The 17,683-nt window shown below is 35.2% G+C and overlaps 1 protein-coding gene across 3 annotated transcripts in view; it reads left to right on the top strand.

Moving 5' to 3' along the window:
* Positions 1 to 12,501, top strand: part of EXO1 (exonuclease 1) — a 44,690-nt gene extending 32,189 nt beyond the window's left edge. For 2 of the 3 annotated variants that reach the window (XM_082615004.1, XM_082615003.1), the window contains exons 13-14: positions 4,777 to 4,970; positions 8,201 to 12,501. In XM_082615004.1, coding sequence (XP_082471130.1) covers positions 4,777 to 4,970; positions 8,201 to 8,339 — 333 coding nt within the window. In that variant the 3' untranslated portion in view covers positions 8,340 to 12,501. Of the gene's footprint in view, positions 1 to 1,582; positions 1,685 to 4,776; positions 4,971 to 8,200 lie in introns of all 3 variants that reach the window. The other variant, XM_082615005.1, reaches the window with a different exon arrangement.
* Positions 12,502 to 17,683: the final 5,182 nt, after the last annotated feature.

Genomic DNA, 17,683 nt, shown 5'->3' with positions numbered 1-17,683 from the left:
TAATTTATGAAAACTATTGGCCAAGTTTACAAATGATGTTACAGCAGGAGACTTTTTTTTAACCAGAGAACAAATCCACACTTTTATTTATTTACTTTCCAAAAAGTTTAAATCCTTGAAGGGGTACAGCATCACGTGTATTCTGTGTCCAATGGCTTTAGCAGGAAGATTGCTTCAAAATTTGGCATGAACCCCATGCCATTGTTTCCATGAGCACGAGTTATTTTTCCCTAGATTACTCTGGTTTTGTTGAGTTTGCCACCATGAGTTACAGTGTTGTTCTTTGCTTTGTACACATAAGCATACCTCTTGCATAGATAGAAGTCAGTTTCATCTCAAGCATAAACACCTTCAATTTTAAGAAGACCTGTGTGCTCCCTCTGGTTCTGGAGACTCTGCTTATAGGTTTTTTTCTTTCTTTCTTTCTTTCTTTTTTACTTTGGGGCAATGTGGGATGCATGAAAATTTCAAGTATAGTCTTCCATTGCCTGGAGCAGTTGTAGATTCTGGATTATATCACAATATACCAGACACTGGGTTGGCTTTAGCATTATGTGACACAGCTTGTGCCTTGCTCACAGTTTGGAAGGGGATACACAGAACATCCAGTACAAAGATGACCTTGAACATGGATTTTGTTGTAGGATCCAGGTCCCCAACATTGCAAACTTGGGAGGAGGAATTGAGATCTATCATGTCAATATGGTTTAATCATGGCAGGAAAGACTCAGTGAAAATTACTCCTATATGTTTGGACCTGAAGTGATTAAGAAATGAATCACTGCAGCCATCTGTCCATTAAAAAGGAGGGCAGCAAATGCTTGGCATGTCTTTTTTTTTTTTTTTTTTTTTTTCTCCTCCCAGGACAGTGATCTCCATGTTGGGTTTTTTTGTTTTGTTGAGGTATAGTTGTTTTACATGTTGTATTATGTTTCTACTGTACAGCAAAGTGGAGTTCCCTGTGCTATACAGCAGGTTCTTATTAGTTATCTATTTTATACATATTAGTGTATATATGTCAATCCCAGTCTCCCAATTCATCCCACCACCACCCCCCACCCTTACAGTTTTTTTTTTTTTTTTTTTTTTTTTTTGCTTATAACTTTTTTTTTTTTTTTCGGTATGCAGGCCTCTTACCACTGTGGCCTCTCCCGTTGCGGAGCACAGGCTCTGGATGCGCAGGCCCAGTGGCCATGGCTCACGGGCCCAGCCGCTCCGCAGCATGTGGGATCTTCCCGGACCGGGGCACGAACCCATGTCCCCTGCATCAGCAGGCGGACTCTCAACCACTGCGCCACCAGGGAAGCCCTGCTTATAGCTTTTTAATTTATATTGTATACAGTTTACTTCTTCAGCTGGTTTTCTTTAGTGAAACTAGCAAACACCATTCTTCCACATTAGATTAATTTTCTTTTATTCTATTTCATGCTTTTTATACTTTTTTCTTCTGGTAAATTACATTTTATTTACACTGATTTTCTCAATTTACTTGTTTTATGTTTTGTTGAATATTGGTCAGTTGTCATAAAAATTTGATAGTAAAAATCTAAGTTTGCTTTATTTTTTCATCTTGGGGATCTAGGAATCTGATTGCAATTTTAAGTCACTTGATAATCAAGGTAATCAGAAATCCAAGCTACACTTATTTCATTTTTCAAAAAAAGATACGCTTCTAAGGAACAAGGTAAAACACTTAAATTATTTTTAAATTTCAGAAGCAGCGCATGCTTATTACCAGGCAATAAGAAATATAAGCAAAATTAAAAATCAAAATGCCTATATTCTTATTTACACAAAATGTCTACCTTCAAACCATCTAGAACCGTATTTGTGCATGATTTGTAGGTGTTTAAATTGTGAAACCTGCTCTTTTTCTCTTACAGTATAATGAACTTTTTCTATCTACTTACATAACATTACTTATAATGAATAAAATACGCCATCATATGGGTTTAGCTAATCTTCTTATGTTTGTCCTTTACCCTAAAAATTTTTGCGTAGCAAAGAGTACTGCAACGAAGATTTTGTTGGTAAATATTTGAGTACTGTACACATTTTTGATTATTTCTTAGGGGTGAATTCTATGGACTGGTGTTACTGGTCCAAAGGCATGTATGGTTTAAAGCTTCGATGTATATTGCAAAAAGCCATTCTAGAAATTAGGTACCTGATAAGCCAAGCTTTTTTTTTTTATCAAAATATGTAAATATATGTGTGACTGCATAGTGAAAGCTCGTAAGTTAAAGCCTATTTTATATATTAAGTGTTCTTGCCTGTCAATATCAAAATACTAATTCCTGACTTAAAATGGGCAAGGGACATGAACAGAAATCACAAAAGAAAAAGCACAAATGGCTGATTAACATATAAAAGCACATTCAACCTCATTAGTAATCAATGCAGATCAAAGTAATAAAATATAATTTCTTACCTCTCACTTTTCCAAAAAAGTTTTTAATTTACTCATTTTATAAGAGTATAGTGAGTTGAATAGTCACATGTTTAGGAGAGTGAGAATTGCTGTGCCATTTCTGGAAAGCAATCTGAAAGAGTTCAAATAATTTAACCCAGTAAGTGCATTATAAAACTCGAGCCTAAGGAGATAATGAGAGTTTAAATACAAGAGCACTAATTCTTGCATTGGTTACAATAATGAAAAATTGGGGGAAAAAATCTAAATATCTAGAAATAAGAGAGTGAAATACATTAAATACGTTGTTGGTTTTAGCTCTTGGCTGGTAGATATATAGGTGAATTGTTTTTCTTTGTTTTCTCATGTTCTTCTATAGTGAACCTATATTATTTTTCTTATATTTATACAAGAAAACTATATTCATATAGTTAACATATTATTTTCTTATGCATATTTTTAAAAGCATAAAAACTTTACAAAAAATTTAAATAAATGGCCTGGCATATCTATTTGAAAGAAAGTCCCCATCTCATACTATATAAAACTGAAAGATAATAAGGATATGAATGTAAAATATGTAAATATAAGATTCTTTTAAAAATCTTTAAGTGAGAAAAGCTTTTTCAAACAGATACTGTCTTGGAAAGATGTCCATATTATTTTTGAATGAAAAGGGAAACCATGCTATTAAACAATATTGAACACAATAGCATGGTGTTTTTGTTTGCTTAAATGCTGGAAAATACACACACGTGTGTATGTTTGTACAATCATAGTAAAAAGTCTGGAAAGATACCAAAATTATTGACGATAGGATTAGAGATGTAGAAAGTACTTTCTCAAAAGGAGTTATATTAAAGATGATGTTTTAATGTCCTCAAAAGGAGGACATTAAAACATCATCTCTTTATTATTTTTATTCTTTCTGTCAGATTTTCATTGTCAGTGTTTTAACTGTCACTTCTGTTTTGGTGACAACTCCCCAGATGAACCTTCCTTCTTGCTCCCTAGTATCCAAATTCAGTATCTAAAATCAAACTCATATTTTTTTAACCTCTATCCAGTACTTCTCAGAGCATTTTTATCAGCTATATAAAATTATAATATTTGTTCTATGTCACTTAGTTTCAAAATCTTACGGTTGTCCTCTTTCCTCATAACCTCCAGTTGGATCCTTCTTTTTCAGGGGTTAAAGAAAAACAACCAAATAACAATACCTATCTAAATCCTGTTTCTTTCTTTGTCTTATTTCTTGCTCTCCCTTTTCCCATCACCAACATTCTAATTCAAGATTTCACCTTTCATGTGTGAGTCCTTCGGTTCTTTATACACCCTCTGCTAGATTCATTAATTTTAAAGGCTTGTTTTATATTACTACACTCCTACTATCCAAAAAAAATAGCAACAAAATTTTAATGGCTCCATATTTCACACAGCATAAAAATCAAGTCAGACAAAGACAAATATCATATAATATCACTTATTTGTGGAATCTAAAAAAAATGATGCAAATGAACTTATTTACAAATCAGAAATAGACTCGCAGACATAGAAAACAAACTTATGGTTACCAAAGGGGATAGCGGGGGCAGGGGTGGGGAGATAAACTAGGAGTTGGGGATTAACATACCTACTACTATATATAAAATAAACAACAAGGACCTACTGTATAGCACAGGGAATTATACTCAGTATCTTGTAATAACCTATAATAGAAAAGAATCTGAAAAAGAATATATATATGATATATTTGTATATATAACTGAGTCACTTTGCTATACACTTGAAACTAACACAATGTTGTAAATTATACCTCAATTTAAAAAAATCAATGGATTCAACTTAAATGTCAGTAGAGATAGATCTGTTTAAGTAAATTATGGCACATTTATACAATGGAAAAAACAAGCAACCTATTCAAAACAAAATTCAGTTCTACATGTGAAATGGAAAAATCTCCAAGATACATTTTTAAGTAAAATCAAGATATATTAGGCAAGAAAAACAAAGTACATGACATTTTGTAGTATGCTGCCAGTTGTGTGGGGAATGTATGTGTGTGTGTGTGTGTGTGTGAATGAATTCAGTGGTTGTACAGGAAACTGGTAGCAGTGACTGCCTAAAGGCAGTGAGGGAGTAAGGGAGACTCACTTTTCTGTCTGTTCTTTTATACTCTTGTTGTAGTGCCAGGTACATGTATTACCTGGTGAAAATATTATGATAAATTTTGTAGACGTTTATAAGCACACTTTTGCATATCGATTATAGGTTATTTTTTGTTCCAGTGTATAAATAATAATTTGAAATTAAATAAAGGTAGTTGCTTTAACAGAATAGTATTAAAACAGGCATTTAATCTTCAGGTTCCTGGGCTGTATAAATCTAGTTCTGTGGACAATCTTTCTACAACCAAGATCAAACCTTTAGTACCTGCCAGAGTCAGTGGGCTGAGCAAGAAGCCATCAAGCATCCATAAGAGAAATCATCATAATGCTGAGAACACGCCGGGATTACAGATAAAAATCAATGAACTCTGGAAAAATTTTGTATTTAAAAAGTGAGTTATCTCGTAACTTATTCTAAAATGATAAATAATTTTTTTCTGTAATTTCAATCCCTGTCTCCTCTTTCTATTTTCATATGAATCAACTTCTTTTTCTCTTACCCTAAGAGAATTATTTTCCTCTAGTCCCTTTAACTGACTCTTTGTAAGAATATTTAACTTCAGTTTCTGTACCTTCTTTTAGTGAAAAGGTTGCAAACTAAAAACCTCAGTTCTCAGTCTGGCTTTGGGGTCTCTCTGTTGTTAAGCAAATTACTTTTCCAGGCCTTAAGTGTCTTATTTTTCTTTCCTTCTAAATGTTGTTGTAGACATGGGAGTGGGAAGGTAATGCTCTATGGTACTTCTGGATTTAAAGCAGTTTGTTTCCCTAAATTATCACATCTAAAATGGGAAGAATCAATGAGTTTATATGATGAATTAACTAGATTTCTAATGTATGTAGTAAACGCTGTTTGAAGAGAATTGACCCTCTATATATCTACATTTTTTGAACCAAATTGCATCTGTTAGACAACAAAATTAGCCACAAAGTAACATAGATTTAGAATTACTTTATTTTCTTGTTCTTATTAAAGCAAATGTGCTAAGAATAAACACAAAGAGAAAGGGAGGGAGGGAAGGGGGTAGGTGACTTACATGGGATAAGATTAAACCTTACCTAATAGAAATATTATCACAATCAGATGAGATAGTATGAGTGGAAACACTTTGTAATAAGTGCTGGACAATTATGTTTTTACTTTACATTGTGTTAAGTCTAGATTAAACCATATAGCAGCAGTTCTCAAACCTTTTTTTTTAAAATATTTATTTACTTATTTTGGCTGTGCCAGGTCTTAGTTGTGGCACTTGGCATCTTTTTTAGTTGCAGCATGCAGGCTTCTTAGTTGCAACATGTGGGCTTCTTAGTTGCAGCATACGAACTCTTAGTTGAGGCATGCATGCAGGATCTAGTTCCCTGAACAGGGATCAAACCTGGGCCCCTGCATTGGGAGCACAGAGCCTTACCCACTGGACCACCAGGGAAGTCCAGTTCTCAAACTGTTTGCCTTTAGGAACCCTTTTTAGTCTTAAAAATTATTGAGTGCCCAAAAGTACTTTGGTTTATGTGGGTTATATTTGTCAACATTTAACCATCTTAGGAATTAAAATGGACATTTAAAAATATTTATTTATTTTTATTTTTTTTATTTTTTAAATATTTATTTATTTATTTATTTATTTATTTATTTATGGCGGTGTTGGCTCTTCGTTTCTGTGTGAGGGCTTTCTCTAGTTGCGGCAAGTGGGGGCCACTCCTCATCGCGGTGCACGGGCCTCTCACTATCGCGGCCTCTCGTTGCGGAGCACAGGCTCCAGACGCGCAGGCTCAGTATTTGTGGCTCACGGGGCTAGTTGCTCCGCGGCATGTGGGATCTTCCCAGACCAGGGCTTGAACCCCTGTCCCCTGCATTGGCAGGCAGATTCTCAACCACTGCGCCACCAGGGAAGCCCTATTTATTTATTTTTAAATGACAACAATCTCATTACATTTTAAAATTGATAGTATATTTTTACAAAAATTAGCTATGTTTTTCAAAACAAAAAAGTGAGAATCACATTGTTTTATAATTTTGCAATTCTTTGCTGTCCAGTTTAATAGAACTGAGCTGCATTCTTGTATCTGCTTCTGTGTTTGATCTGTTATGAAATGTTGCTTTGGTTGAATTATATGAAGAAAATCTGGCCCCACATGTATTTGTAATTGGAAAATGCATTTTAGCATAATAGTATTTTTATTTAATTGTAATTTTTCTTTTATTTTACACCAAAATTCAACAAGTGGTAGTTTCTTAAAAGTTAATTGTAATGTAGAATATGAAACCATATAAATTGACTTTTTATACTCTGTGTAACGTTACAGTCCATTGGTCCATATTCTACTTTGTGTGCATCTTTTACTCATGCATGATTTTATAACATTGGCATTGATTATTTGGAAAATGTGGGTTTATTGAGTTGTGCTTATCTTCCAATTGTTGACACATTTCATTATACAATATTTAAAAATCACAATCTTATCAGCAAAGTCTTTAAGTACTGGGAAGCTGTCAAGTGACAGATATCAGTTTTCCAAAATCCTAATTTTCACTTGAAAGCTTGAGTTTTGTCATTGGCAACAAATACTGTTAGGTTTTTTTCTTTGAAGTAACAAACAGTCTCTCTTTGTTCATTCTAGAGAAGCCCTTTGCCAAATACCTAAATTTGAATAACTATGGTTTCACACATGCTTTTACTTGAGATAGCCATCATACTTTATCATGTAACAAAAGTGACTTCTGTGTGTTTCTCATTTTGTCACAGAATGTTAAGAAGTTGAGAGGGTTGAGATTTAATAAAATTTATGATTTTTACTACCTCATCAAGAATGTTCTTGAGACAGACTTTTTTTTTAATACTATTAGTATTTCTTAAACAGTTTGGTGCTACTGTCTTGATTCCTCCTAAGTTGCCAGCAGCTTTACTCAGTTCTGCTTTTGGATTATCAGTACAAATGTCAGCACGGTAAGAAAGGCAGATAAAGTCTAAATATTATTATGAAAATAGTTTTGATCTTACAAACCCCCTTACAAATTCCCCCTGGGAATTTTTAGGCATCTGTGGATCATACTTTGAGAACTGCTACTAGAGGGAAATTAAGGGTGCAACAGTATTCTTAAATGCCTTTTAGAAAAATAAGACTTAATTACTCCTGTTGAATTTTTGTTGACAGGACATAGAATCAGTTTTGTTATCTTCATAATAGGATTAATTTTTATAGACATAGAACTTCCTTCCAAAAGTTGGGAGAAGGGGAGGAGTAAAAAGATAGGGCTTAAACATTTGTTTATGCTTCACTCATGCTGGTCCTCAGCCAGACTTGAGAAGGGTTCTAGAGAGAAAAGAACTAAAGTTTGTTTATTGGAACCATTGTGCCTTAGCTAGTATATATTTAGTAGTGGCTTGGCACCTACTTTGAAAGGTGATTTAGAAAGCAGTCATGGGTACTAAGAAGCAAAACTCAAATTTTATTGGGCATACTCAGAGGAGAACCTGAATGTGTCATATAATAAATTGAGACAAATTATACAGTAGAGGGTTTTATCCTCTTTACATACCTCTATTTTGTCCAGGTAGATTATTTTCTAATTAACACTACCCTAAAAATACCCAATAAATTCATTTTATTATATTATCTTTTGCAGAGATTCTGAAAAGCTTCCTTCTTATAAGAAGCCAGATCCCCTGTCTCCAGTCAAAGATAACATCCAACTAACTCCAGAAGAAGAGGATATATTTAACAATTCTGACTGTATGCGTGTTCAGAGAGCAATATTCCAATAAACACAGGCAGCTGGGAGGCTATTGCCTGCAAGAGAATCTCTATCAATTTCATGTCCTGTTTGAGAATGAAGCAGTTATCAGTATGAAAGATTTGTTCTTAGATCTATGCTATTTATTTTTAAATAGAGTACATTTTGTATATTAACTATGTAACTTTTTGTTCAGCTTTTTATATTTTCATAAGCTAACTAGAGAAATAATCTTGGTTTTGACAGGTTTTTGAAGTTTTAATGTTAATTGAGCAAGTCCCTTGGAACTTACAAAAATCTACTCTAAAGATTTCTGTAATGTTGTCAAGTACAAGGATGGTAAATGGGAAACCACAATTCTGTGGTCATTTTATACTAGAGGAAATTACTGTGTTTCTTTGAGCTATAGTTTTTTCACCTGCCTTTCCTGTCTGTCTTTCAGGGTTGAATTGGAAATACAGTTGCTGGGATGGGAGGGGTAGTTGGAAGGGTTGAAGATCATTGCATATATGGGGCAGTGCTCTGTTTTCCCTGAAGAGTTTGGTTGGGTTACAGATTGACGGTAAAAGAAAATTGGTTTCAGCATCATATGAAAGGAACTACTTATATCATTAATATTCTTAACCTTCAAAATAGCCTGTTTCTCTTATATGTCTTCTTTGAAGTGTGGGCTAAAAATTCCTTAACGTATATTTAAAACTAGTATCCTAGGTGCAATGTAAAATACTAAAGCTGCAGGGTCTATGATGTGTACATACTCTGCAAAGAAATAGATTCTTGGAAAGAAAACCAGCTATGCAAGTGAAGATCTGAAGCAAGGAAGTGAAGTAAGTGACAGTCTGACAGGAAGTAAAGGAATTGTAAACGTGTCTGAGATACAGAGGATAAAGGAAAGGGATCCAGAGCATTTTAATTTTTAAATGAGACTTAGTGGAGGAGGTCAGAGTGGAACAAAAAACGTAACATTGTAAGAAACAGCATAAAAATGTTAAAGGAAAAAAAATTTTTTTTTAAATCTGGAAAAGATCAAATACAAAGAACAAAAGCAAATTTGAACTTTCTGTGAATGTTTCCTGTTATAGAACAAATTAAGAAAGGGAAGATGGCAGCAGTGCTGTAGTTTGTCAATCTCCGAACTGTCGCATAGCAACAACTGGATAGCAAAGTCAAAATACTAATGAACAACATTACAACAAATTTAGATGGCATCATATACTTAAATCCTGAAATAGAAGTGGGTGAAGACAAGCTACCAAAAGCCACAAGACCACAAAGTGGTACTGGCGTCTATTTGGGAGAAGTAGAGGATGGCAATAGGGCATCTAATGGACCTGAGAACAGAACTTATATAGAATGATTGTTGAAACACATAGCAGGCCAAGTTGCAAACAGCCATTTGAAACTGGGAGAGGCTTTGAGCATTCCAGTGGTGAGTGAGTGCAGGAGACCTACAGTAATGTCTGAAGGAATGAAGCAATGTAGTCCATATGAACTTTTGAAATGATTTGCCATATTTGTCAAGGCTCCACAGAAGAGAAACTTCTGGCTATAAAACCAAAATTGAGCAGGAGACTGACAATAGACACAAAGGAATATAAGGTTAAATACAGTGAAGGGAGGAGTTGTTGACCAAGAAATCTCAGCAGAATACTGTTTTTGTTTTTGAACACTGAAAACAAAAACAACAACAACAAAACAGCTGAGGTTTGAGAAGCTCCCATGACCCATGCCTCCTCAAAGTTAAAGAAAATTATTTTTACTTAAAAAGAAACCACATAAAAGTTTTTAGATCAATCCCTTACAAAATTGATTTAAAAGAGTCAAGAGCAGAATAACATCTTTATAAATAACGAAAATCTACCAGAAAGGTCCCCAGAGCAGATCAAAACCAGTCTATTTCAAAATGTGCTAGAAGTTATTAAGAAAATAGTGTAGGATATGAAGGAAATTTAGAATTGGAAAAACGCAGAAGAAAAAAAAAAGATAAGCTCAGGAAAATATTAGAAAAAAATTTCGGAAATTAAGGCTAAAATAGAAGGAACACAAGCAAATAAACATACAGATAGATGATACCTTAAAAGAAATAGGTAAAAATCAAAACAAAATGGAAAAAAACACTTTAAAAGAGTAGGAAGTGACAAATGTTGAAGATGAGGCAGAAGGTCCAATATACAGATAATAGGAGTCTCTGAAGAAAAAAAAACCTATTTTCAGAAAACTTAATTTTTAAAAGATTTGAAACAATATTTTTTAAATGCACTATTATACCCAAGATTATTGATCCAAAACTGCCAACACCAAGACATAAGTGACAAAAAGTTACTTTAAAGAAAGGAAAAATCCTCTGGGCAGTCAAGAACAGCAAGTGACATGTAAGAAAAAAAAAAAGATGATCATCAGACTTTTTCACAATTATTCTTTATACATGAAGAAAATGGAGTAACGTGTTAAAGATACTCAAGGGAAAATGTAAGCAAAGGCTTTTATGTTCAACAAAATCAACTTTCAACTATAAAGGGCACAAACTTATCCATCGAACAAGAATTTGGAAAATACTGCTCACTAAGCTCTTTCTGAGGAATCAGAAAATAACTAAAATAGAGAAACAGCACCATAAAGATTGGTGGTGACCATCAAACATAGTGACTTGTGCAATTAAAAATTTGAGAGCTAAAGGAGAGAGTATGTTATGCAGTGGCTGTATGTCCAGATGACACAGGTAGTACAATTACAGAGGAGAGACCATATGCAAAACATTTGGTTTAGCTCGTAGTAGTAGTCTGATATTGTTATTTTAGGACCATTCTGTATATAATGTGGGATAGAATAAATGAATATGGGATATTTTAATTTATCCCCAATTTTCTTGAGAACCAGGATTCTTAATGTCTAGAGAGGAGATACAGATAAAATACAGAACAGGTTAATTTTTTTTTAATGTAGCTATAAACTTGAGTTGGGAGTACTGATAGAGACTTATGAATGTATATACACACATACTATATATATACACGTATATACATATATATACACACTGAAGAGACCCAGAAAAAAATTAACCAATCCAGTACCAATGAGCATCCCTACCACTCAGCTTGTAGTCTTAAAATACCATTTTTCACCAAAAGAAATGAGAGCTTCTTGGAAAAATAGTCTGGAAAGGAAGTGTAAAAGACAAGCCTGGGATATCTTGTTAAAACAGAAGCCTTTACTGACTACTAATGTAATTTCAAAATGATTAAGGAGACACCTGAAGAGGCCCCCACTGTCCAAACATTGGAGAATTTGATCTTGAAAAGATAATAATTGTTTACTGGAACCCATCATAAACATATTTTTAAAAATTGGTCACCTTCAGAGGATGATAGAATATCAATTCATTATCTTTAATATGGGGAAATAAAAGAAATATCAGGCATTTTCCCTGTCTGTACTGTACCAATGCGTAATAAAACAAGATAAATCTCTTTTTACTGTTCTAATAATGAAAAAGAGATAATATCACCATTTTGCAGCCCCCAGTGGATTAATGGATTTAGGCTTTGAGTGTCAGCTGCTATTAACATCATAACCAGACATTTTATGTCTCATAATGAAAGAACTCAGCATCCTCTGTAGTCTTGCCAAGGGATTGGAGATGAGTCTGATCATTCCTCTGGATCCAGCTGCCGAACTGCAGGAAATACAGAGGACAGAGGAACATGTGGGACTGCAACATGTGTGTGCAATTAGCAAAATCCAGTCTGCAAGAAACTACAGGTTAAATGCCCTTGGATTCTCAACAGATAAATTGTAAGGAAGGGAATGGAGAGGAAAATTCCATATTTAAAAAAGGACAGGGCTTCCCTGGTGGCGCAGTGGTTGAGAGTCCGCCTGCCTGCCGATGCAGGGGACACGGGTTCGTGCCCTGGTTCAGGAAGATCCCACATGCCACGGAGCGGCTGGGCCCGTGAGCTATGGCTGCTGAAGACACACCTAAACTAGATTATTTAGGGATGCACACTCTGGTGATTAAACAATAGAGAAATATAAAGAAGTGATAACTAAAATTTAGGGTGGTGGTTACAGGGGGTGGGGTGGGGTGGTTGGACATTGATATTAAAGCAAAGCACATGGAACAGATTCTGGGAATTGCTGGCAAAGTTTTATTTCCTGGGTGGTGTATTTTATGACAGAGTTTGCTTATAATAACTTACTAGGCTATCCATATCATAAAGTAAAATGTTGGCCTTATAATTTATTAAGCCATTTACTTGTTTTGTGTGGTCTTTCATATTTTCTGTTTTACAGTAATTTTAAAATAGTATTAGTATTCCATCAAATTGAAGATATAATTGATTGTAAGATGCATCATTATTTTATGTACCATTGGAAAAAAACTCCATCAACTTTAAGGTACACACTATTCTCAACAATGTTAAAATGTGTACCTTAGGATAGAGGAACGGCAGCAATTCGATGTCACATATCCTGTCCCTCATGCACAAAATCAAGCAACTATCATTTCCCAAAGTTAACTCTGGACAATTGGCACCAGACAACCTCTGATCTTGAAGGACATGAAGCACAGCTGAGGGAAAGGTGAGGTTCAATGCTGAAAAGAAGGGATAAAGTGAAAATAAACTGAGCAGTATGATTCCCAGTCCCACTTCTCTATGTAGTTCCCATTCGCTCTTCTTTTGGGATTCCAATTGCACACGTTAGACTGCTCAAAACTGTCCCACAGCTATTAGTGCTGTTCTGATTACTTTCTACTCTGTTTTTGTATTTCAGTTCGGGTAATTTCCATGAACCCATTTTCTAGTTAACCAATTCTTTCCTTGAGCTTTTTGTTTTTATTTCTAGCATTTCTAATTTACAGTTTCCATTTCTCTACTGACATTCCCCCAATCTGCTCATGCACATATCCATATTTAACACAAGGCATATTACCTATAGTTATTTTAAATACCTTTTCTGGTATTTCTAATATCTGGGTCATCTCTGAGTCTGGTTCTGTATCTTGTGTCTTGACATTGTTTTCTTTTTCCTTATGTTGTGTGTGTATGTGTGTGTCTCATATTTTTTGATTGATTTGCATGCCATATGTTGATATAGAACAGTAGTGACTAAATGATATGCCTGGAAATGGGCATGCCTCTTCCACTAGGGATTAGAGTGTGACATTGTAAACTCTTGTCAGGAGTTTAATTGGTTTGGGTTTGTTATTGCTATGACAAGTGCACCACTGACTTCAAATTCCTCTAGTGTGGTGCTAGCGTTTTTAGCTTTGTTTTTCAGTGTTCCTGCTCTATCCTCAGTTTCTGGCCTTCCTCATGCACTTGTGCCTCATAGGGGTCTATCTCCAACCCCTCGCCCCTCTGCAGCAATAGACTGTTGTTGCTTGTTACTTGTTGCTTGTTTAATGACTAGATGCAGGCTGAGGGTAATGTAAAACTATGTCAATTATATTTGACTTTACAATCCACTACAGAAAGTGTTATCCACTTCGTTTCTCAACCCCCAGCAAGTTCCTGGCAATATGGTCAGCATTCCACATTCTTATTAAATGACTTATGGCTACCAGGCACTGTATATTGTATAGCACCTGAAGTCTCTCTAAACACAATGTCAGTGTTTAACACTTGTTGACTCATGGTTTAGGGGAGGCAGAAGAATAACTGAATTCCAGATAGGGATCAGAAGATTTGATTTATAATTCTGACTTGCTGAAAACTCGAAGTGACCTTAGGTAAACCACTGAACCTATGTTGTGTTCTTTTTTCTCACAGGACAAACATGAGGGGTTGACATCTAACTCAGAAATTACAACTCCAAAATTCTGTGAACCAAACAGTAAATTATTTGATTTATGAGTAACTATTTAAAGACTGTTCCAAAAGCTCCACAAGAGGGCAGCTCCTCCACATTGCTTAAGGTCTGAAGAGAATTCCACATGCTTTAAGTCTATTTAAAAACTCACCCTAGTATACAATGTTTTACTTTTGTTTCTTTTAATTATACAAGTAGGGCACAAAATATATTGTTATAAAAATTCCAACATTACAGATCAACTTCAAGTCTCTTTTGATTAATACCCCCAATCCTAATCTTCCCTATTGTCCGATTGGTGGGTATTTTTTTATGAAGTTTTGTTTTCTGTGACTTATTTTATTTTTAATTTATTTATCTATTTTTATATATCAAGGCCTTTTATTTTTTAAATATCTTTATTGGAGTATAATTGCTTTACAATGTTGTGTTAGTCTCTGCTCTACAACAAAATGAATCAGCTATATGTATACATATATCCCCATATCCCCTCCCTCTAGAGCCTCCCTCCCATCCTCCCTATCCTACCCCTCTAGGTGGTCACAAAGCACCGAGCTGATCTCCCTGAGCTATGCAGCAGCTTCCCACTAGCTATCCATTTTACATTTGGTAATGTATATATGTCAATGCTACTCTCTCACTTTGTCTGAGCTTCCCCTTCCCCCTCTGTGTCCTTAAGTCCATTCTCTACACCTGCATCTTTAATCCTGCCCTGCCACTAGGTTCATCAGTGCTGTTTTTTTTAGATTCCATATATGTGTTAGCATACGATACTTGTTTTTCTCTTTCTGATTTACTTCGCTCTGCATGACAGACTCTAGGTCCATCCACCTCATTACAAATAACTCAGTTTCATTCTTTTTTATGGCTGAGTAATATTCCATTGTATATATATGCCATATCTTCTTTATCCATTCATCTGTCGATGGACATTTAGGTTGCTTCCATGTCCTGGCTCTTGTAAATAGTGCTGCAATGAACATTGCAGTACATGTATGTTTTTGAATTATGGTTTTCTTAGGGTATATGCCCAGTAGTGGGATTGCTGGGTCTGTAACTTCTTTAAAACATAGTTTCTGAAACTAACTTTTTTTAATCCACATAGGATTTGAACATCTCTTCCTGTTAATATACATAGATTAGTTTACCATTAATTACTCTCTTTAACTCCATAAAATGCATGTCATAATTTACTTATTTCTTAATATTTAGATAATGTTTTCAGTATTTAAACAATGTTGCATCAAATATTTCAATACTGCATTTTGGAAAAAAATAAAGAAACTCTCGGTTTCATGGTAATTAAGATTTTAAAGCTAATTTATTAAACCAAAATAAGAATGTTTTAGTAATTTTATTAGCCACAAAGATATATAAAGTCAGTTTACAGAAGAGGGGCTAGAAGAGGGAGAAACACTTGACAGCCTTCCTTGGAAGGTTTACTCCATTTCATGATATAAATCATTCTGGATACCATTCCTGTTAGGGTGTTTCACAGGTATATTTTTGTCTTAGATAAGATTAGACCTAGGCAACAAATGGCCCAATTAATGCAGAACAGAGACAAGAAAGGAATGTTCAAGTGTGGCCACTCAGTGAGGGTAGGTTTTGTGTCTTGGTTACCTCTATATCTTCTACACTTTGAAGGAAATGTTTGATGGGAATGAGCCAGAGCCATTTATATGTCATGTACACAAGAAAAGTTAAATATACACGTGCTTGGTCATATTAGTTGGATATGAGTTGTACCTATAGCAGATATTCCCGGAGAAATAGATATATCTTCTTTGGGACCTTTTTAGAGTTTGGAACCTGACTGTGCTTGAATGGGGTGTATGAAATGAAGATAGATAAGAGGCAGTTGGGATGAGGAGGATGCTTTCCATGACCAAAGCTTAGAGAAAGGGATGCACAGAATATGTTTACAGAAAAGTGAAACTAGCTTAACCAGACCATTCTAAAAATGGAGGTTTCTTAGGAGGCCACAGGGCCAATGGCCAGGTGTCTTCAGGAATACATTACAATAAATAATGAGGTGCAGAAAGCAAGAATTTGTCTAGGATCTTAGAAAAATGGGCTTGCAACTCCCTCTGTGGCTGATTCCATCAAGGCCTGCCACCTTCCCCAATCTGGTTTCCAAATTGTGTTCCAAATCCATATTAAGCTTATTTTCCCCTTTCTACTTTCCTATGTCCAAGGGATGCTTTGATGTCAGAACAGCTTTTTTTCCATAAGACACAAACACCTGCAAAGTTGACTCATGAAAGGAGACCAAGGAATATGACAGTGGATTTTTGGAGCTGTGGGACAGGACTTTAAATCATTTACCCTGACATCCAGAGGACCTGAAGGCAGCCTACTCACCTTTGTTCTGGGATGCCATCTTTTGATTTCTGAAGCGACCATCTATGATGGTGTTTGGGGAGTAAGGAACAAATAGTCTTCGCATTTGGGGGAATAGAGGGTGCATTCTTCATTTTGATCTGAACTTTGAAGATCTATACAGTGGGGTGACAGGCTGTCCATACCAGAACTGCTGGGACGAGGAGGCTGCTAGAGAAATGTTTCAGAAAATATTTCCCCTAAGACCACAAGATTTTCTACTCCCAAGTTTTTAATTTAAAATTCCAGAACACATTAGGAGCATGGTTTTTGTGTTGTTCAAATCCCACCAGCTGTGCAATCCAGAGCATGTTATTCTGTTTCTCTGAGCTTCAGTTCTTGTTTTCCGGAAGAAATAATTGAGAAAATATAGGTAGTGTTTAGCAAGCACAGTGTCAAACACAATAAGTGTGCTTCCTCCCTATTCCAATGAAGGATAATAGTGATGATGAAGACATTCGTGATGTTGATAAGCCAAGTCTGTTGTCCAGACTGACCTTTTTCATAGGCTGTGTTACCCCTCTGATCCTCAGGCTATTCATCAACCAAATGGTGAAAACATTAATTTATGTTTATTGAGTTGTATGTATAAGCCATTGTTCTAAGTGTTTGCATATATTAACTAATTCATTTGATGCTCACAGTCCCACAAGGTAGATATTATTTTTATTTTTATTTTACGCACAGGGTAACTGAGGCAGAGAAAGAGGTTTATCAATTTGCACAAGGTCACACAGCTAGTAGGTGATAGATCCAGAGTTCAGCCCCAAGTGGTATAACTCCCAGAGCACACTTTTCTTGTGGAATATTAAAATATAAAATTAATAAAGAACATAGGAGTTGCTTGGAATATAATCATTGTGGTGGAAAAAGTAGTGATTATGTTAGACGCCTCTCTATAGCTAGGGTCATATGATTAATGTTCATCAACGGAAGGTGAATGAACACTCAATAGGTACCACCTTAAGCACATTAAGTCTGAGAAGGCTAAGTGTAAGTGTGTCTTTTCCACCTATTTTTCTCATCTGACCTTGTGGAAACAAAGGACTTTGAGATGACAGAATTGCAAGTGTAAAGCAGCATATGAACCCGAATTTCTTCTGGAACAGTGCCAGACGGTGAGCTTCCTACATACACTGGACTGTAATGTGGGTGAGAATGAACCTTTTTATGTTTAGCTAT

Source organism: Mesoplodon mirus, assembly GCF_964341445.2.
Source record: "Mesoplodon mirus genome assembly, chromosome: 3".
Classification (NCBI taxonomy): Eukaryota; Metazoa; Chordata; class Mammalia; order Artiodactyla; family Ziphiidae; genus Mesoplodon; species Mesoplodon mirus.
The sequence above is the reverse complement of the archived record's forward strand: the minus strand, read 5'-3'. Positions and strand labels throughout refer to the sequence as shown.